This window comes from Poecilia mexicana, unplaced genomic scaffold (genome assembly GCF_051168715.1).
Source record: "Poecilia mexicana isolate PSO_F unplaced genomic scaffold, ASM5116871v1 scaffold_16, whole genome shotgun sequence".
NCBI classification, from domain to species: Eukaryota; Metazoa; Chordata; class Actinopteri; order Cyprinodontiformes; family Poeciliidae; genus Poecilia; species Poecilia mexicana.
In genome coordinates, this window is record NW_028263385.1 from 11106642 (window position 1) to 11129061 (window position 22420).

At 36.7% G+C, this 22420-nt stretch overlaps 2 protein-coding genes across 7 annotated transcripts; one reads left to right on the forward strand and one right to left on the reverse strand.

The window, feature by feature from the left end:
- The first annotated feature begins 659 nt into the window (after window positions 1-659).
- Window positions 660-18486, forward strand: cblc (Cbl proto-oncogene C). Of its 6 annotated transcripts, none has more exons than XM_088014055.1 (15): window positions 662-1348; window positions 1503-1547; window positions 1630-1754; window positions 1868-2314; window positions 8741-8887; window positions 8978-9134; window positions 10397-10518; window positions 11172-11309; window positions 11427-11514; window positions 11629-11760; window positions 14466-14678; window positions 16085-16210; window positions 16297-16325; window positions 17055-17110; window positions 18216-18486. In XM_088014055.1, the coding sequence occupies exons 4-15, from the start codon at window positions 1941-1943 to the stop codon at window positions 18344-18346; spliced, it is 1713 nt and encodes a 570-aa protein (XP_087870181.1). In that variant the 5' UTR covers window positions 662-1348; window positions 1503-1547; window positions 1630-1754; window positions 1868-1940; the 3' UTR covers window positions 18347-18486. The 6 variants fall into 6 exon arrangements, with proteins under 6 accessions (XP_087870184.1, XP_087870181.1, XP_087870182.1 ...); XM_088014059.1 differs by having other exon boundaries at window positions 663-1348; window positions 1948-2314; XM_088014058.1 differs by having other exon boundaries at window positions 660-1348; window positions 1630-2314; window positions 14469-14678.
- Window positions 18487-20371: 1885 nt separating this feature from the next.
- LOC106917669 (trypsin-like) lies at window positions 20372-21612 on the reverse strand. Its single transcript, XM_014986823.2, is given in 4 exon segments — window positions 20372-20524; window positions 20607-20743; window positions 20827-20972; window positions 21431-21612. Coding segments are annotated over 4 exon segments (606 nt in total). The 5' UTR covers window positions 21601-21612.
- Window positions 21613-22420: the final 808 nt, after the last annotated feature.

Here is a 22420-nt window from a genome sequence, read left to right on the forward strand (position 1 = left end):
TGTGAAGATGCTGGCTGAAGCTGGTAAGACAGAGTCATCATCTACAGTGAAATATGTTCCGTACTAACGTGCTGAAAAGCCACTAAGCAAGGAAGAAGCCATTACTGTAAAAGAAAGAGGGGGGAAAAAGCCAGTGTGCTGTTTACAAATGCACTCATTAAACGCTCTACATATTTAGTTAGGTGAATAAGTATCTCATTGAAGACCCCTGTCCTGTCAGCTGACCAGGCAGCTAAACACTTAGAGCAGTGTTTAGCTGCCTTTTCTGATACTCTGTGGATAAGCAAAATTATGACTGGTTTACTTTTAAATCTTCTTTGAGTTGCACAAAATAGGACCAACAGGAAGTTTCACAGATATTTCCTTTATATCCCGTCAATTATTGTTTAATATTGATTTTTGTGATTTCCTGGGGGTGGGGAGTTAAGAAAGTTGTCAATACTATTAAAAATTGCTTTATACAATGATGGCTAAATCAATGTATGTTACATTGACTTACAATGTAACATACATTGTAAATGTTACATTTACAATGTAAAAATGTATTTACATTGTAAATGTGAATGTATGTTACTAGCTTTCATTTGTGTCAAGTCTATTTTAGACTTGACAGAGGCTGCTGTTAGTAACAAACAGCAGCCTCATGATGGTGCTAGAGGAAAAGTAGACATGTGACCAACGTCATTTGTATGGTGTGAAAATCTGCACCAACAAATATGCCATTCAGAGAAAAATTATTTGTTTTTTTTGTTTGTTTGTTTTTTTTCTCATGACAAAATGTTTGTTGGACCTTCTCACAGGTCATTGTCTGAATGTCTCAAAATAGATTTTATATCATTGCATAAAGACCAACTGAAGAACTTAAACTGAGTTTCCTGCTAACAGCTGAGAATGTATGATGGTATTTTGGCACGGTTATTATTTTCTACACTGGTTGGCCCCTGTTATCAGAAAACAATGTTCTATTTTTGCTCTCTCAATGAGTGGCTGCGTTTTGCTTTCATTCTAGTAAATCTTTAGTTATGAGTGCACACCTTCCTGTCTACCTCAATCCCTCCCATCTCTCTCTCTCTCTTTCTCTCTCTGTTTCTCTCTCTCTCTCTCTCTCTCTCTCTCTCTCTGTCTCTCTACCCTTACTTTTTTGCCTGAGCACCAGAGCAAAGAAAACCGACCTGTTTGTCTTACTGAAACCAGGAAACCAATCAAAGGCAAGACAAGTAGGAACAAAAAGGGTGAGTTGAAGAGAGAGAGAGAAGAAGCAGCTCTTTTTCCACGGTGCTGCATGTAAATATACCTGCTCCATTGACCCAGAGATTATAGGATTGTTATGCTGCTGAGATAAATCCCGGTAAGAAAAGTATGGTGCTAAAGAGTGACTCTGTGTGTATAGTAGAAGGGAGTAAATACAGGCTAAGAGGCAGCCGTAAATGCTGCTTTTTCTTGTTTTGTCTACTTTACCAGAAGGTTGTGTAATAGGCCTTACATTCAATTTTCTTTTCAAGTTCTAACATAGAAACTAGAAGAGGACAGCAGTGCTTACTCTGGCCGTAAGTGCTCCATATATTTTTTAGGATGTAGTAGTATGTGCAATCCAGTACAAAACAAAGTGATGTGTGATGTGTGTGATAGGTGGAACAACACCGGATGCAGTTCGAAGAGGATAGGATGCAGCGTACTCAGATCAACTTGAGGACTCTCAAAGATTATTGTACTGACTGCGTGTGTCAGTGTGATCAATCAGAAACCTGAATTTTGTAAGCTTTAGCTCCACCCATCTTCTGCTTATCACATTGACATGCATTCAAAGCTGAACTTTGACATCTCATGACACAGTTTAATATTTATGGTTAAACGCCCTCTTACGCAGACACATACTGAAACGCGGACGTTTGAGGTACTTTTTGCTTCACTTCACTTTCAAACACACAACCGGGATCTTTATGGCAGAAGCAGGTCCGGGAGCCTCGAGGAGCACCAGAATGAGCTGCAAACCCCTGACTGGTGAAGACCTACGGCTGATGGAGAAGACCCTCAAAAGACTGGAAAGGCTTTCGGATCTGTGTACGAACCCCCGCCTTGGCCTGCGGAACAGTCCGCCATTTCTGCCAGATCTGGTTCGAGAGACCTCGACTTTGCTCACGCAGGTCTGGCTGCCTTATCAAGATGTTAGGACCGGAGGAGGCCTGGCTCCACGAGGGGATGAGGCGAGATACATGAGAATCCATATCAGAAACCTGCTGGATAAGACGGACCGGGCCATGCTGCTTTTCAAAGAGGGCCGAGAGAAGATATTTGATGAGACATCCAGCTACAGGTAACAATACTTCCATACTTTTGAATCTCAGATTTTTGCTTACTCTTAACAAATATCTAAATTAATTCAACATTTTTGCGCCACATAAATTTCGTTCAGAATTGCCTGCGTTTAGGAAAAATATAGGAAAAAATGGTATAAATATGACTGTAAAGGTAACTTTACATAATGAGGCGTCTCTTTCCATAAATTGGCCACGTGAGAATTTTTCTCTGTGATTTTATTGACAGTTACTTCCAGTCCTAAGTAAACCTTTGCGATTACTTTATTGCGTGTTTTGTTCATCCACATTCCATTCAGAAACAAACAAACCAGGCATATCTCACATATCTAAAAAGGAATTTTGTAGAAACACATCTCACTTATAGACTTAACATTTTATGTCCATCCCAACCAGATTATTTAAAACTAACTTCCTTTTCTGTCCTTCTATTTATGATTTAAAACTCTGCTAAATTTGGCTGGTGCTTTTATTGCATAGTACAAGTTTATTGCCAAACATAAAAAGACATTTAAAATTATCCTTAACTTTCAAGATAACATTTTTAATTGGCCCTAAGGAAGTTTAATAACATTGATAAAACCCATGATAAACTAAACTCACTGTTTCCTGGAGTCTTAATAAAGAACTTGCTATCGTCATAAAGTGACGATGACTGTAAGCAGTTCTCCGTAAGTGGTCACATTCAAACAGCTCAGCGGAGCTGCCTTCTCCTGCCAGGAATACTAATGATGATTGTGGAAAAAGGGCCACAACCTGCATCTTTGTAATGCTAAGAGGAAACCTGAAAAAGAAACAGCAACAAGAATGTCCTTTGAATTTGAACCGCTTGAGACAGAAAGTGCAAGAAATAGCTTGCGAACAAACAAATTGTCTGTTTATCCCCAAGTAAACTGAACAAGCTCTGCAGGAAGAAGAATATATTTACCTCTGTGTTATGTTTCATTCGAATGTTTTCTGACAAGACCCAAATCTAACTTTTCCAGTTTGTTTTCTTTTGAGATACACATCAGTAAAGCACTTCTACTGATTACAAATGCTAGTTAGTGGAAGTGGGCTTTTAAATTGTGTTGTTTTTTTCTCGCTACAGACTTCCTTTTATCACTGAGGCAACAATTAGGAACCTAATTATTCTCTAGTGTTTGTAGATGTCCGTTTGGAAAATAAACTTATGTGAAAATCAAACAGTACATTTTGCTCGTATCAGTAATGAACGATTCAGATGAAGTCTCAAACTTAATACCAATCAAGCTCGGAGAGCTCGACAACAGTACAGAACAAAAACCGAATCCGGTTACTCGATGATCTGGATCTGGAGTTATGCAGCTTCTACCATATACTCAATACATTCAGTAATTAAATATGCAGATATATTGCAGAAAATTTGATTATTATCACAAGTTACTTTGCTTAGATTGATTAATTTAAGCAAAAGTGAAATTTTGAAAAGATGAAGATGTATTAATATAGCTGAAATGTTTATTTCTTTTCATTATTTATAATTATGGTTTTTAAAAAAATCTAGAGTTAGGTTGTTTTGAAAATATTAAAATAACATGAAGCAAATTTTAAAGACAGAATTTTTAATACCGAATTGCCGGCTTACTGAAAAGTATGTCCGTACACAGTAGAGTATTTTTACTTTTGTCACATGGATTACTGCATCACAGTGACTAAATCATTCCTAAAATCCTCATTGATTGTGGAAACTATATTCTGGACATCAAATGCTATTTTTATTTTTATATGCCAAGAGCGCTTTCAACCGCTAAGCAGCACTTCAGTCTCTTTTCTCCTAAACCCATGTAAGATACTTCTCCTGACACTTCGGGTTCAGGAATGGAGTAACATAAAAAAAAATGCGTAAGATGGAAACCATGTCCTGGATCCTTCTGTATGAAACTCCTAACACGCTGACTCCAGCCTTAGTTCATGCCTTCTAAATTTAACCCAAACTGGCTAATGGGCTCTGGTCACAACCCAGGGCTGTGTATGCGGCTGTTTGCTTGTTCACCTTCTATCATACTTTTTCCTTCCACTTAACTTTCACTTAATTTACATAGCACTCTACAAACAGTCAGCTTCTTTAGCAATGATCTTTCATGGCCAGCCCTCCTTAAGGAGCACAATGGAAAACTGTTAAGTCTGAGGATCTTCCTCCGGATTTCATGGACTACATCATAACCATCTCTGTATGAAAAATGTTTTGTTTTTTTTGTCTTAAATGCAATTCAAACATTCTGAGAAACTGAGAAAGGTGTGGTTTTATTTGTCGTAAGTCATAGTCACCAAAATAAAAATGCTTGAAACATGTCAAGCTCATTGTAAAGAATCTACATATTTAAATCAGTTTGTTTCACTTTTTATATAGATTTTTTAAAATATTTTTTTTTCACTGATATTCTAATTCATTGAGATGAGTCTGTATAACAATGCAGACGTGTACAACTAGAGAATATCCTTCAGCAAAATCTGAAAGTCAGCTAAGCCATCTTTTTGAATCTCTTTGCACAACAGATGGGCCTCTTACCAAAGCAGATCTGCATGGGCAGCCAAGTAGCAAGTTCCCATACTGTTACGTGTGTTGTGGTTCGCATGTCAAAGTGCATGAATATCATCTTATCTGTTTTAAAAATGTCTCGCTCCAACATGCTCTTTGTTGCGGTCTTGTGAACAAATTCTCTGTCTGTTTATGAAAAATTGAATGCTTAGTTTTAGAATAACGCGGTCTGATGTCAAACGAGGCCTGAAGCGGAACTGACATCTGGCTGACGGAGAAGGAGGCAGAAACACGCCGCGGAAGGTGCAGCGCTTTTTGTATAATCGTTTGCAAGACAATGGTGCCCTCGTCTCCTCTGAGAAATTTTTAAAACAGATGCAAAAATAAACAGTGTCACTTACAAAATTAATTCTCATGGGTCACATACTGCATGTATGGTTTCGCTAGAAGAAGTTGGACCAACATATATTAAATATCTTTATTTAGTCATCAACCAAAGAAGAAAAATAAAGGAAAAATACTACAGAGGAACACATTACAGCCTTTTTTTGTTTCGGTAAAAATCTATTTAGGGACATATATTTTCCTTCTTCATCAAAATCCATTACATATTTGTAAAAAAAAAAAAGTTTTAAATAGTAACGACCACATGTGACATACTAAAAAGTATGTTTTTAGTGACATACTAAAAAGTATTAAAGGAAGTTTGCGTTATTCCAGATCATGTAAATGAAATGCAAAAAGTAGTACGCAAAAGAACACTTTTCTGAATGGATTTGCATCTATCCACAGTCTTAATATAGCCATGCCGATTTAAGACTTAAAACCTATTTAAATTTTAGGAAACAGGTCAGCAATTTGTAAGTTGATGGAAACTATGAAAATCAACTGAGTCCGCAGACTGAAATGCAAAAGGAAGAAAAAAAAAGACCATCTTTCTTGCTAAATATTGTGTTGCAAATTAAAATATCTTTAACAGAGGCAAAAAAAACAAAAACAAAGTAATTTCCAAAATGGTGTATATTAATATTTGAATGATAACAGTACGTAAACCCTTCTGTGCTTATTTAACTTTAAAACAAGTTGTGAGGCAACAGCACCGGATGTACAGACACAATTTGTCACTTAAACTAGAGGGATACAAAATAAAAGAAAATAATTATATTGTGCTTTCTATGTGTAATTATGTTCAGACACAAAATAATGGCGCAAACCTCTTCGGGTGGAGTGTGTATATATTTTTTAAGGCTTTATTGGTTACACTGGCCTTTAATTGAGAGTGGTCAGACAGGAAAGTGGGTTGTGAGAGTGAAGGACGGAATGCGGCAAAGGTCATCGGGCTGGGACTCGGACCCGCATCGGCCGCATCGAGGATTAAAGGCCCTCATTATGTGGGCTGTGTACTCTACCACTGCGCCACCGCAGCAGCCCGAGCGTGCATAAATTTAAATTAGTAAATATAGAAAAAGAACTAAATAAAGGTGAACAGATGCATGTCTTTGAATATGCAGTGGTGTTCCGCTGTGCATATCAGAACTTTTTCCATATTTATTCTTTCACGATATTTCCAAGCATCATGGCATTAGATGAGGTTAGGTTTATCTTCAGTATTGTAAGCCTGATCGGTGTGCAATAAAAGTAATAAACGTCACCCCAATAACACCATATTACTTAAGTGCACCAGATTCACTAATTAGAACAAACATTGCTAACAAGGGATCTGGTAAAATGACTGTTTTACTCTAGGGCCACATTCATCCTGTCTCCCGCAGACATTCTTACAGGGCCACAACCTGCAGTCAGGAAGCAACTTGGGGCTAATTATTTTCCCCCAGGGCATGTTGACATGTGGCAGGACAAATCTGGAATCAAATCCACAATTTCCAGATAACTACGCAACTGCTGCTACTAGTTAGCTGTTGTGCTATGTATCTTATTTCACATAGTTTTTGAAGAAGAAAAGTAGGAAGAAGTTGGACATACCTAAACTACGTGACCAGATGTATGATGCAGGACATCAGACATCTTAGAAAGCCTTACATCAGACCTGGTGGAGATGATGAAGGTCCTTAAACTGGGTGAAAAGCACTGCAATATTAAATGCACTCCTTGTTATGCATTTTTCTATTGGTTCTCTGTAAAAGTTAGAGCAAGTTTTTTTTTTCTTTTTTTTTAAGAGAATAGCCTTAAAACTGTGACCAGGCTGAGGTGGCCTGAAGATCATGTTTGTTGTTACTGTAAATTTTACCACAGGGTCGATGTCCTTTGAAATGTATTTTTAAACACATGGGCTCAGCCATAGCGAGAGATGTGGCTTGTGCATTTCCTCCCACCTCCACCTCTACTACTCTTCTTTTTCTAGCACTCAGCAGAGGTTGTCCTTTTCTCATTCAGATAAAAGTTCACAACCACTTGTCAAATATGTTAAACATTTCTGAATCTTGGACAGATCTGAGAAAACTTTATTGAGATTAATTTGAATCAGTCCATTTTTTACAAACGGAAAAATAGCCTAACTTTGCATTATATTATTTCGTAGAGTTTCCTAAAAAGTATTTTATGTCACACAGAGGTTTTGCTAAAGAGCATTCGCTGCAGATGTGAAAATAGGTTATAGTGATTTTTGATCTACTTTTTTAAGGTGTGATATCATGCAGTGCACAAAAGTTACATGCATGAGAAAGAGTGGAAAAACACATTAGCAAAAGCAAAAGAACTCATTAAAAAAAAAAGTAAAGTGAGACCTCTTAAAAGTGGTCTGAAGTGACAAACTGGCCAGTGGAACATTTTGTGGTATTTACAGACGAGCTTGCAGAAGCCAGCATCCTGTTTGCAAGCTGGACTACTTGTTGTGTGCTTACCTGTGCGTGTGTGTGTGTGTGTGTGTGTGTGTGTGTGTGTGTGTGTGGGTGTGTGTGTGTGTGTGTGTGTGTGTGTGTGTGTGGGTGTGTGTGTGTGTGTGTGTGTGTGTGTGTGTGTGTGTGTGTATGCGTGTGTGTGTGTGTGTGTGTGTGTCTATGGAAAATACCAGCAGTGCTTCGATAACACTACTGACTTACAGCACAACAAGCTGTTAAGTCACAGCAAGGTCGTATTTTATATGCACTGAATATGAGTGACTGGATAAACTTGACATAATTGCAACATAACAAATATAGACATAAATCTGATTTTAAACCACCTGGACATTTTTTTTCTTTTTGTATTTTCTCACATTGCCATGGCAAATTTCTCCAGATATTCTTTGGATTTCTTGTGATATACCAACACAAAGCTGTGTAAAACATGAAATAGAAAACAAAATAATACAGTTTTTTGCGTTTTCTTGTTGTTTTTGTCTTAATAAATTAAAGACTGTGTGCAAGAGTTTGCAATTAGCTCAGTGGAGTCAAAAATTAATAAAACCACTCTGACCTACAAATACAGCTGCAAATCTTCTGTGGTACCCCTCTGCCAGTTTTGTACATCTAAATGAGAATTTTTGTATAATTTGCTTTTCAAATTTGTATGACTCTTGAGACATTTTCAGTTGAATTTAGTCTTGATTTTAAGTGGGCCATTCTTAACACATCATTTTGATTTCAAAGCATCTATGACTGTATGTTAGGGTTGTTTTTGTTGTGCCTGGAAGGTAAACCTTTACTCCATTCTCAAGTCTTTTGCAACTGAACAGGTTTTCTGCATCTTGGTTGCTTTCCAGAAGTTCTTCTCAGATGGTGGATTGTACAGAACTCTGTTCAAAGCTTGGGTTGGTTTTTGATCTTGGTCTGTTACTTCACTAATGATCTCAAAAGAAAATTGTGTGAAAAAAAAACTGATCTGGAACTATATATTTTCTACTAATGCAAAAATATATCTTATTTTTACTCAGAGCTATTTTGTTCTGTACCTGCCTCTGAAAGTTTGCTGTGTTTTTAATTGTCAGGAGGAATTTGACCAAACTGTCCTTGCTGTTCAGTCACATGCTGTGGGAGCTCAAGGCTATGTTTCCAGGGGGATATTTTCAGGGTGACACCTACAAAGTGTCTAAGGTTGAAGCAGATCAATTCTGGAGGAAATATTTTGGAACCATGTAAGTTTGGTACTTTTTGCTATATCTGTAGTACAAGCTTAATATTGCATTTGTTTCATGTTTATATATATGAATGTTGTGCCCTGATAGGTGTATCGTGCCATGGAGAAAATTCAAAGAACAGTTGAAAAGTGCACATCCATTTGAGGAAGGGATGGAGGCCATGGCTCTGAAATCAACAATTGATCTTACCTGTAATGATAACATCTCAGTGTTTGAGTTTGATATTTTCACACGGTTGTTCCAGGTAAGTAAATGATTTCCAGGAAAAGTAAGATCTTAGATACATCAATAAAACAAAAAGAATTTAAATATGTATAACCCCTGCGTGATGTCTGCGAGCAAGATCCCACCCCTATCTACCTGCTAGAGGGCAATCTTACACCTGATATATAGGAAAAAGGGACGCTGTGCTTTGCTACCAATTGTCAAAACTACAATAACTAGATAACAGGTCAGGAAAAAGTTTTCAGAAAAAATAGCAAGGGAGAGAAATAGTTATTCGTGCGTGACTTTGACAACCGTAACATGTAGATGTGACGTAGAATTCGGTGTGTTTCAGTTCAGTTAAAAAAAAAAATTCTAAAAAGCGACCCAAACACTAACTCTGACAGACTGCAAAAAAAAAAAAAATATATATATATATTATATATATATATATATATATATATATATATATATATATATATATATATATATATTTTTTTTTTTTTTTTTTTTTTTTAAGAAAAAAATCTTTAGGTACTGTTAAATATTTATTTTTTGTAATAAATATTTTTACTCAAAAAAAAAAAAAAAAAATATATATATATATATTTTTTTTGAAACAATCAGCCCCGTGACTAATGACCTCTCAGGGGGTGGCAGGTCATCAGTCAGGTGTTTAGCTAATTAGCCACGGAGGATTTAGATTAGCTAATAGCAGCGGTAGCTAACCTACCACTGTGATCACTTATTAATAATGGCAAAATAAACATCAAGCATTAAAAAAAATTACCATAACGACCTGAATGTTCTGTTCTTTGAGTGGGAAATGTTTGAGCGTTGTTTGGTGTTGAATCATTGTCATAATTGTTGAATCATTGATAATGAGTCTGTGTACGTAGCCGACACAGAGAGCGAGAAAAAAATGGTTTTGAGTTATTCTTCAACGGTTTTTCTGTGTAAATGTTCCCTTTGCTGTGGCGCACTACATTGAATTAATAATACCTTCATCTCCAGGTTTCATTTTTTTAACGTCTACGTTCTACAGCGGCAGTGCACATTATCGATGGCATGTTAACTAATTGTCTTTTTGCCCTTCAGCATTGTGCGCACGTAAACAACAAATGTAACTGATCCACATAAATTATTCTCGAAGACAACGATACAGTCACTCAGCTGGTTTATTGAAATTAGTACAGCAGATGCAGGCACATTTTAGTAAACACAAAAAGTAAACTGTAAAACATATTTTTGTGATGTCTTTGAAAATGACTCATCAATTTACTGTTTTTCTGCCTCTCTTAGCCGTGGAAATCACTTATAAGAAACTGGAACCAGCTTGCTGTGACACACCCAGGCTACATGGCCTTTCTTACTTATGACCAAGTTGTAGCTCGGCTCGAACACTACCTGCACAAACCTGGGAGGTAAGCACCGGCGCAATCAAATGCTCTTAAGTGACAGAGCAATGAAAGTTATTTACTATTAAATGTGTAATCACGTTAAGTGTTTTTTTTTTTTTTTTAATATCATAATTAAAAGGCTGAAAATTAGGTAAAAAGCAGCTGTTAAAAATGTAAAAAAGGAAATAAAAATAGTTATAGCAACATTTCTTTTTAAAATCCTTCTATTCGAACTTCTCCCATCACTGCAAGCTCCCAGATTTTTCAGCATTACTTCTCTACACTGTTGTGTGTACTGGTGCAGCATTTCATTCAGGTTGAGGTTTGGGAATTTACCTTCATGATGTTTGTCTAATAATATTCTCTTACAAACATGAAAGGCCTTCACCGAACAACAGCATTTTACAGGTTAAGTTACCTACAGGTGTACTCTAACTACAAACTAGATGACTCATGAAGGCAATGGTTTGAACATGTTTTTTTTTTGTTTGTTTTTTTATTCAGGGATGTAATAGTGGAGAGCAGTCACTCTTTATATTTCTTTGTATAAAAAAAATTTACATAAAAAGTCTGTGGCTCAGATTAGGAATAGGCATCAATATATTTTACTACCCATAAGTACAGTGACAAAAATGATGCACAATATATTTTTCCTTTATATCATTAAACATTTCCAGCTTCATCTTTCGTCTGAGCTGCACCAGAATGGGTCAGTGGGCCATTGGTCATGTGACCTCTGAAGGCGACATCATCCAGACCATTCCACATAACAAGCCTCTGTACCAGACACTCATCCAGGGCTTCAAGGAGGGCTGGTCAGCACAAACACACACACGCACACACGCATAGATGCATACACACACATGTCTCTTTTTACCCCCCGCCTCTCAGTCTAAGCAACTTTTAAGAACTGTCTGTTCTTGTAACTGCAGCTACTTGTACCCAGATGGCCGCGACATGAACCCTGACCTGACAAGCTTGTGTGAACCAACCGGCAGAGACAAAGTCAAAGTTACAGAAGTAAGTTAATACACGTTTGCATGTCTTTTAAAGAGAATCTTCTTTTTTTATTATTATAAAACCTTATTGATAATCTATTCTGCTTTATTCCTTTAACCAATCAACCATCGACAGGAGCAGTACGAGATGTACTGTGAGATTGGAAGCACTTTCCAGCTGTGTAAGATCTGTGCAGAGAGGGATAAGGACATTCGGATTCAGCCCTGTGGACATCTCCTGTGCCAGCCTTGTCTCACGGGGTGGCAGGTAGGAATCCCATGCATTTAGAAAAAGATCCCGATGCTGATCAGATGCTGATTTGCAGACTGAGCTGGAGCTGAATCATAAACATTCCCACAGACTTCTGCGGTGCTCTTCTGCATGCTCAGTGAAGGGAAGCAGATCAGATTATCTGAACAGGTTTATTTTTGTAGTCTATGGTTTAGTATTTGGTTTTATCATCATGACACTATAACAATGCTGGTTATTTGAATGTGGTTTGGGGTTAAGGTCAAAATGTCATTTGTGTTCTCTATGCAAACACTTTATTTAAATGTTGAAATGCCATGAAGTGACTACTTTTTTTCATAAATAGTTCCATGCAATTCTAATCATAGATCATTTAAAACTTCAATTTGCAGAAGAAAGTATGACTAACATATGCAACTTTTCAGAACATTTATTAATTATGTTGCATTAAATACATTCACTATTCTGATCAATGTAGTCATTCCTAAACACTCGTTTGTTTCACATATAAGGTCATTTACTCTCATACATTTCTAATATGAACCATGTAATTGATCTTATAAGGAAGAGCTGTAAAATTGTCACTGTGTATTCTATCTAAAGGACCTGGATGGATTTTACAGACAGAAAAGAGAAATGGCGTCTTTTTCCTTTTAACAAACACATCTTTGATCTCCTTAGATAACACATGGCTCAGAAAGCACAAAACTCATTCTTGTTTGAGTAATCACCTTCTTTAATAGGTAATATGTAAATTTTTCTAAGACACTGCGTCCTTTGGTTCAAGGTTATTTTTATAAACTAGATGGCAATATGCAATATTCCCAAAATTTGCTATCCAAAACGTACAATAAATTACTGGAGCCATCATGCTGACTAGATGTTTAGGCGGTATGCTGACTGTGTGCTGTCGTCAGATGAGACTAAGATTGGGGTTGTCAACAACAAACGCGTTGGGTGGGTCTCGGGTAAAACGAAGGAAGAGTATAAAAAGCGCCTTGTTTGTTTCACGAGACACAAAGTTGATCCTCTTCTTCAGTTCTTAAAAGATGCTAAATCAGTCGTAGTAAAATCTTATGGAAAACCTCAGGGGTGAACTGAATGAAATTGAGCATTAAGAGAGAACACAGGACTCTGTTTGCTCTAACTTTATGAGACATTATAGGAGAATACTAAAGGCATCAAAAGGGTTTTATGAGCGTTTGTCAGCGAGGGGCTTTGTTAAAAATTGTAAATTATTTTACTAATAAGACTTTTTGTCTAAAAAAAACAAAAAAATCTAAATTTGCTTTACACATTTTTGCCTTGGGTGCAAAATATAGATGGAGTAACATGTAAATTATTTTAAATCTAATATGTTTAATACAACAACAACAAAAAAACATTTTAAAAGCACCAAAACATTTTTGTACATAAATTTTAAAATATGCAAATTTACATTTGAGTAATTGTTAGCTAGGAGATAATATCCTGCATGTTTGTTATGAAAGAGTCACTCTGATCTCAGACTATGAATTTATGAATTCTTACTGTTGCATCATTACCCCTTCTGGTCATGCACAGTATATGACTTAGAAAACCCCAATCTGGTCCATTGGATTGATTCTAGTGCAGAATAACAGATTTTTTTTGCAGATAGACAAATCATCCTTTTCTCTTAACTGAGAAATTCAGTTTAAGCTTTGATTGCACAGCAATCTAAACTGAAGTACTCAGAAAACTGAAATATGAGATTCATTTACGATTTTCATGTGATCAACAAGGACTGTAAAATTACATATGAGCATTTTTTTATTACTATCATTTTACTTGGGTAACCTGTTGGGGTATTTGGACGTTTTAACAAAGTACCTTTGCCACATATTGAACTAACACAGATATCTGAAAGTAAAGCAGCTGATCAAATCAGAAAGGAATGTACCTTTGGTTGATCCAGTCTAACAACAACAACTCTATTAGCTCCTGCAGTGGCACAGCCTTATCATATGTTTTTAAAGTGGTATTGCATGTTGGTATTGTAAAATCATGGTATCTTGCTTTGTAAGCATTTCGATCAGCGAGACAGCCCCTCTAGCTTATGTGTAGAGGCATAATTCTGTCAGAAATGAAGGTGCTGTGTCCTGACATTTGGCTCAGAATTTCCTGTGTGAGATCAGCTTCACATCCTCTTCAGTCACATTGACTTTGAGTAAAAGTCAGTGCATGCGTGTGTGTGTGTGTGTGTGTGTGTGTGTGTGTGTGTGTGTGTGTGTGTGCGTAGGTGTGAAAGCACACGAGATTAATTGGAAGAAGAGAAAAACCATAAAAAGAAAATAGGAGAAACCTCATCTTTGTGAGACGTCAATGGAAGAATTACTATCTTTTCTTAGGTTGCAGTTTTTCATTGCTGATTGACAGCAGGATCCGGTTGCCAAGGCGTTCAGAGCACAATCTCTTACCAGACATGATTTAAAAACTATCGCTGTATCTCGCAGTCAAAACACTAAACATTCATCTCCCCATCTGGCTACAAAGTGGAAAACCTCAATCGAAAGTTTCTGTTGAAACTGTTGGTATTTTCCAGCACTTTTTAAAACACCGTCTTTGAAGCTAAGTTCAACTCTTTCCACTACACATAGTTCAAAAGGATCTGAGCTGGTACTGACTGTACGTGACAGTGGATTGCTGCGTGTGAATTGTCTTTCTGTATCTTTACCTGTGTTGGGTTCGTGATCATAATTCAGCAGAGGTCAGCTGGCCGCACCTGCCCATTCTGCCGCTGCGACATCCAAGGGACCGAGTCCATCCTCGTCGAGCCCTACCTGAAAGTTGGCCGCAAGTGGGGAGATGATGAGGATGAAGATGAGGATGATGGTGATGGTGATGATGATGATGACGGCGAGGACGATCATGAGGACATTGAGGTGGTGGTAAAGGAAATGGCTGCCCTCCGGAAGGTGTGTGAATAATAAAATCTGTTTTTCATTTTGTCTAATTTTAGCTACGCTATCAAGCTTGTTCAAGATACAGAAATATGAACAATAAATTGTTTATGTTGCTTTAAGTTAAATTAATGTTATTACTGTTACAATTATCAATACTGTGAAAAGGTGTTTGCACCTTTACAGATTTCTTCTCTGTTTTTTGTCACCCTTAAATGTTTCAGATCATTTATTATCATACCAAGATAATCACAGAAAGTACAAAATGTAGTTTCAAATTCTGATTTCATTTAATAACAGAAAAAAAAATCTACCCGGCATTAAGAAGTACAGTTCTTTGCTGAGCCTCTCTAACTGTGCTGAGCCTAAGGACACACCCAGCATAATAAAAAGTTTAGTCAAATACAGAAAGTCATAAAGGCCTTGAAGGAGAAAAAAATCCCCCGCAGTATCACACTACCCCCACCATGTTTTGCTGTCACAATAATGTTCTAATTTTGAAATGCTGTCTTAGTTTTATGCCAAATGTATCAGGATGAACATCTTGCACAAAGTCCCACTTTTATCCCGTCAGTCCACAGAATTTGCTCAGAAGTGACCATCAGGATGGTCTTTGGTAAATGTGAGCATTTGTGTTCCTTCCAGTCTGTCTCTTACTGGGTGTGGGTTGTGAAAATGAGTGAAAACTGAGAAAATAATGCTGACAATTAAAGTGAATCCATGTTTATATTTTCATGCATGGCTAATATGGGCTTAATAATTTTTTTTTCTCTCGATAAATGAAAATAATATATTTACTTAGATATTTCTCCAAATACAAATGTGCTTGATTTATATGACAAAAAAGCAAAAAAAACAAAGAAATCTGCAAATGCCAAAAAAATGTTTCACAGCACAGCATATATGTATAACATTTGTTATGATCTTAGAAGGTTACATTGTAATATTGTACTACCACTGTATGAAATGGTAGTACGTGATAAGTAATCAAATCCTAATAAAAGAAAAATGGAATATATGAAGTTCACTCTAGAAATATTTTGTCAAAAAGAAATAGTTTGTTTGTATATAATGTTGCAGTGTCTTTACTTGGGACACATTTCCAGTTCAGTTTAAATCCCAAATACGTCAATAATCCAAAAGAAACTGAAATTAAATTAGTCCCTTTTCTTTTTTTAAACTAATTTAGACTTGACTTTTTTGTTGGGTTTTTTATTTTTTTGGCTCACATAAAATCTGATTACTGCACATTTTTAGAAAGTGTCTGTACTCCTACCGCCTTGTTTCGGATCATTTGTTCTGTCTGATCTGCTAACCAGTTTTATGTATGAGCAGATGCTTATCGACATCAAGGAGACGAATCAGAACTTCTTAAGGGAGAGAAAGGTTCCCCACTGACTAATAACATAACTTTTTAACAGTTCTCAAGTTTGGACTCCCAGATCAACAGTTCTCACCTCAGAGCTCCACCTTTACCCCCGAAAAACGCCGCTACCTCAGACTGCCCATCTCCTAAGCCGTTTAGCAGACATTCTCACTCTTATGATGTAAGTTTGCTCATTTACTCGCTGTACAGATTATTGATGAGATAAACTGATATAATCTTTCTGACCCGATTTTCCTTTCTCTGCAGGCGGCATCTGAGAGACCAGAGGCGAACAGGTAGGGCACGGCTGCTTATGTATAGAGCAGATACATCCCGACACTTCAGAGATGTAGCACTTAAATATGTAATTCTTGTAATTTATCCTTGTGGTTTGATTTACACTAAGTTGTTAAAAACAAACAAACAAAAACATTGAAAGGCGTATACAACTCTAAAAGTCACAGTATTTAACTGTAAAATGACTCGGCATGTTGTAGGCAGATTTTGACAGTATTGCTTTGATTTGTTTTGCTTGTTTTAATTTATCTGCACACATATATATTCTAAAGACTATTTGCAGTCGTCAGAGAATTTAAGATAAATAAACCAATCTAGCTAAAAATGAAAAAAGTGGCACATTTTTCATGCTTTTTGACATTGTCATGCTTGTTTTTGTCTTCACCTTTTTCATCTGTCTGTTTGCTGGTCTTGTTGCACATCTTCTTGCATTCTGTCTCTGGACTGCTAATAAGTTTACATTCAGCAAAACAATGTACATTCAGTGCTGTCATGATATGGATGAAACTGTTTTCACTTTTAGAAATTCAAAGAATAATCTCAAACATTATTAATGAATAAGAATAATTACACCGTTTTTACACAAATGACTTCAATTATCTTGAAAATTTGTTTAAATAAGCTCTGTAATATTATTTTTATCGAGTTTCATTTCGATTGCTTGTAGTTTTTTATTTGCAAATATTTTCATCTGGATTAATTTTTCATTTAAATTCCTTTTCAAACAGTTCTGGATTCTTCGGCGAAGCAGATTCTTCTTCTTCCTCTCAAAAGGCTACAGACTGTAAGTTATAACCTTGATCCTTCAAACGTTAATCCACAGTGCAAGGTTATGTGCAACGTACTATTTTAAACCAAAACCACTGGAATTGAATTTTCAAACACAGCACAGTGAAACACAGTTCAAAAATAATAACATTCCTACATCTAAAGCCGGATCCGTCGCTGTTTTGATAGAAAACATATATTTTACTCAGCAAGTAATTGACTATTAGGTATGGTAGGTATAAGAAAAGCATACAGCGCTAACAGTCATGATTGCTGCTGATTGTAGGAAACTGGATCGTTAAATGAGAGTCTGTGTCAATGATGAGTTCAGTTAGTGAGGTTGTTTATTGTGAGAACTAACATGTGTCAAATAAGTGAGATTTATCCAAGGTAAAGGCAGTATGCATTAATTTTTAAAAAGTTTAGTGGAAAGGGGAAACAATTCAAGAAGAAGCAAAAAAAAACACCATAGGCTGCTCTGCTCAAATGACTTAAATTATTTGCTTAACTTGTCTTTGGAAACAGATTTTTACTACATATCTTTTGGTCGGTTGTTGTCTTGAACAACAAGTGGATTAATGCAAATATCCTTTATATATAAATGATTATTCATATTGTCCAAATCTAATTGTGTCTTAAAAATCAAATGTGCAAGGTCTAAATTAAGTTTGTGCCATCTTCTGTAAAACACTGGCTTAACCACTTCCTGTTTCAGTCGGAGGGTTTGGTGTTAATGCAGGAAGTGCAGCAGACCATTTCTGCTGAAATTACAGCACATTGTATTTGGGTTTCTCTTGTATAATACAAGAGGCTATTTTCCAAGTACATGTTACTTCGCCTAAAATGCAAAGAAATTTATTGTATTAAACAGATGAGAAGAACTAGATACTGCTGTTCCAACTGAAATAAATCAGCAGTGACATGCCAGAATCGATTGGTTCCAAGCCAAAACTTGAAGAGGAAACAAAAATACACATAAATGGAGACAAAATGTTTTGAGAATAGTGAAATGGAAAAAAAATGAGGCTAATTTAGACTACTGTACCACAGCTGTGCTACTTATGAGAGTGGCACATTACAGTGACCTATTTTGTTTTTTTGTTTTTCTCGGTTGTTTGTAGGCGCAGCAGCATGGGCCGGACCTTCCAGTCCAGTCCAAGAGAGAAGACGCAAAGAGATGGAGAGAGGCGTAGCAAGACTGAGAAAAGACAAAACTGGCTTGGGAGAAATAACAAGAACTATGTCCTCCTGATTGAAGAAACAGAACGGCAACATCTGAAGTCTAGGAAATGTTTTAACAAAGAAGCAAGAGGGACCTGAAATAACTTTTACAATAATAAGACTTAAGTGAATGTAAAAAAAAAAAAAATACAAAAAAAAAGAGGGGGGTTATCTCATGTCTGAATGGCCTTGACTGCTGCAAATAGTTCTGATCAGAAGTTTACATCAACGCTTCATCAACAGGAATATGGTTTTCATTGCTGGTTTTTCCTTATTTGCTTAAATTATTTATTTTCTGGTGGACTGATAACACACCATACAACTGTAGTGTTTTTTGAAGCAAGAAGTAGATGCACAAGTTTAGATTTATTTTTGGATTGTCTCTTGTCCTCTCAGTGTCAAGCAGGCATAAAAAGGCTGAAATATTCACATACACCCCCTCTATTTTTACGTCCGTTAGCAAGTTGCAAAGAAGCTGTCACTTTTGATCACTATTTATTCAAAATATGAAACCACTAATTTCATTTGGTTGATTTAGTGGGTAGAATTGAGTAAATAATCACAGTTTCTTCAAAGCTGACTGTATCCATTCCAAAATCAGTATTGTTGTGGCAACTGTTGGAGAGTTCAAACTTTATACATCTGACCCAAACACACATTCAGATTGATGAAATAGTTTCAAAAACCAATGGCCATCATGAATTTGATGATTATGAGAAAGGACCATGGAGTGAGAGGGTGTCAAAAAAAATTTGAAGCTGCCAACAAGGACAAGACAAAGACAAACCAGTCTCACAGTGTGACCAAGAATACTTAGAGGAGTAAAAATGAGGCCATTACATGTAAGAATATTTCACCCCCTGTTAAGCATGGTGGTGGCAGTATTATGTGGAAGGTTGGTACTGAGACTGCTGTAGCTGGTGCTTTGCACAAAGAAGGTGAATTGATGAAGGCTACCTCCAGCTTCTTATACTTCATCCAGTTGGTTAAACACGGACATTATAGAGTGATGATTACTAGCACACATCAAAACTGGTTTTTAAATGACTAAAATTGTCTAACCTTAAACTTCTGGACTGGCCAAAAACTCAACACTGTTGCTCATTTGTGGTTTGTAGTTAAAGCAGGGTATTTGCCAGTAATCCAACTGTTTTGAATGAGTTCTAACCTTTTTTTTTTTTTTTTTTTTTCATAAATTGAGTGGTAAGAACTTTCAGCTAAAACTATGCCAGTGGCATGTTGATTGCTACAAAAAGTGTCTACTTCCTCTACAACTGAGGGCCAATAATCTAAATACAAGTGGAAGCTGAACTATCAGCTCACAGTGAAAACGGAGAGATCCGAATAAATCATTTAAAGGCACAAACTAATTTGACCTTCACGTAAATGATGGTGTGAATGTAAACTTCCGATGAGAACTGCTGCTGGAAAAGAGGAGTGGGAGGTAATCCCTCTGTGGCAACCTGCTGTTCAATAATCACATTGACGTTATCACTACGGTGAATTCATCCCTAACTTCTAAACGTAGTCTCGCACACCATCTTCTTTGTAATCAAATCATCTAATCAGCCCCCTAGATGTAGAAAAAACTGACTCGAATTATAAATGAATTAAATTATGAAGACACTGGAAGAGGCTAATTGCTTGGCAGGTGCAAACATTGGGTAGACGATGAAAAGTCCTACCTCACCCATTAGCCACATTCAAAACATGAAAGAAAAAGCTTGTGATTTTTTATTTTATTTTTTTTTTGGAGTGTGCTTGAGTTCCACTCAAGCTGTTTCAGACTTATTAGTATTTACTTTCAGAGGATAAAGTGTTTTGAACTCTGATATATCTTGTCTTCAAAATATGTGAGAGTGTGTGAAATCATATAGGAAAAAAAACTCAAGTGAGTTCAGAGACCTGAAAGAGAAGAACAAGGATAAGTTAGAGAAAGCAGAATAACCCATAAATTGTGAACATAAGGTCAATGAACTCAGATAGGAGCAGAGAAGGATTTATATATATATATATATATATATATATATATATATATATATATATATATATATTTTTAAGGATTGGCTGCAAGAGTGTCTTCAGTCCAGTAGAGGAACTCGCATACTTTAACATAAACCCCAGGGTAGTTGGGCTGAGCGCAGCCTTGACCCCATGACACCAGGCCGTGCACTTCTCCAACACACACCAGAGGGCTGCCAGAGTCACCCTGAAACACACACACACACAGAGTAAAAGTGTGAAGCTCCCAAACACATCCACATCTGTTGGTTCAGTTCTGGAATACTCGCATTGCATGCGTCTCTGCCTCCATCCATGTATCCGGCACACACCATCCTGCGCGTGATCATGCCTGGATAGGCATTTTCACAGTCCTTGTCATCCACTATGGGTACATCCAGACTCTGCAGACGGGTGGGCATGTTCACTGTAACAAACACGATGGAGACTCACAGAAACCCCAAGTTATTCACGCAGTTACGGTTGTGGATGTTGTCCAATTTGAATCACCTTCTTCGCCATCTTTAGCAGTGTCCCCCCATCCAGACACGGAGCAGGGGAGGCCTCCCATTGGACAGCCGGTGGGTAGTCAGATGGGTGCAACTGCCTCAGTCACCTCCACTGGATGGAAGAGCTTGATCAGCATGATGTCATAGCTACACATGGAAAAAACTAAAACTCAAATGCTTCTCTGCACTGATTGCATGCATAAATTAAAGATACTGAAGCTTGCTGGTGTGTTTTCCACTGGTATGGAAGAAAGAAAGAAAGAAAGAAAAGCCTTTTTATTGTTACATTGTGCTGCTTTAGCCTTTTTTTGATATTCTGTTTCTTTAAAGCTGACTTTGTGATCTGATTAGTCTTAAAGGTTGTGTCATGAAACTTTTCTTCAGGATGAGGTAAATCTGCCATTATCTCAAAGTTATCTCCAGGTTTCTTATTCAAAATTCATGTTTGGTAGATGATGATGATCCCCAATGGTTTGGATTTTGAATCCTTTCTTCTGTGTTTGCACACAGAGCTCACTGTAGGCAAGAGGGAAATAACTGTGAAGCATACCTTATGCTTAAAGGGAAAAGACGGGGACTGTGGACGAGTGCTGTGGTGCATTCACTTTGGGTGCCAGATGATGGTGTCAGTCTTCATGAGTCGCTCTGTTCCCTCAAACACATGTACATCATGTTCTCCCAGGAAGATCTGCATTGAGTATGGACTGACAGAAGAAACATGCACAGCTTTGATGCAGGAAAAGACTTTCACAATCACAGATGCAATGCTGCACATGATGACATCAACAAGGTCACGTATTTGAAGCATTTATTTATTTTACTGTTGGTCATTAAAGCTTAAAGCTAATGGAAACTCATAATGGAGTTATCAAAAATTGTGATTAATGTGATTTTTTTCTTCTTTTTTTTACCAATAAAAAATATTGTCATACAGATACGTGGGCCTCCTAAAATATTTGTCCATGTGTTGGATAGTATATGCATTTAATAGTCTTTTTGAGCCAGGGAGGCTATACGCCTGTGACTCTCTATGGGTTTCTCTCATCTTCCTCTTGATAAGGGTTTAAACTTGCCCTCTACATTTATTGTCATTTCAACAAGGATAAAAATATGCAAAATTAACACCTGACAGAGCAAACCATTTCTGCACCTGTGCATACATACTTGTACCAGCAGTGTTGATCTTTTCTGTGAAACTGTGTTATCACTGAGTTTTTAGATTTGTTGCTGAATGTTTAACCTCTAAATCTGTTGTCTTACCTTTCATTACTTCTCTTATTTGTCCAGCCCAGACACACCACAGCACACCCTCTAATGTCATCTGTACGTCTTCTCAAGGTTTTCTCACAGTTAACTACTATTAGTTGTTTTTTTTAGAATTTCCCAGTGAGTTATTAATGTATGTTGCAATGTTTATAAAGAAATATAAATAAAATATAAATATATAAATAAAAAGCTGTGACAGTCAAAAATGTTTAAATAAAATATGAGGGAAAAGAAATGAATAAATAGTGAAGGTGCTGGTGTGTGGTTGTGGTTTAGGTCATCATTGAGTAAAGCTTTAAAATGTGAGAAAAAATGGAAAATGACTAAAA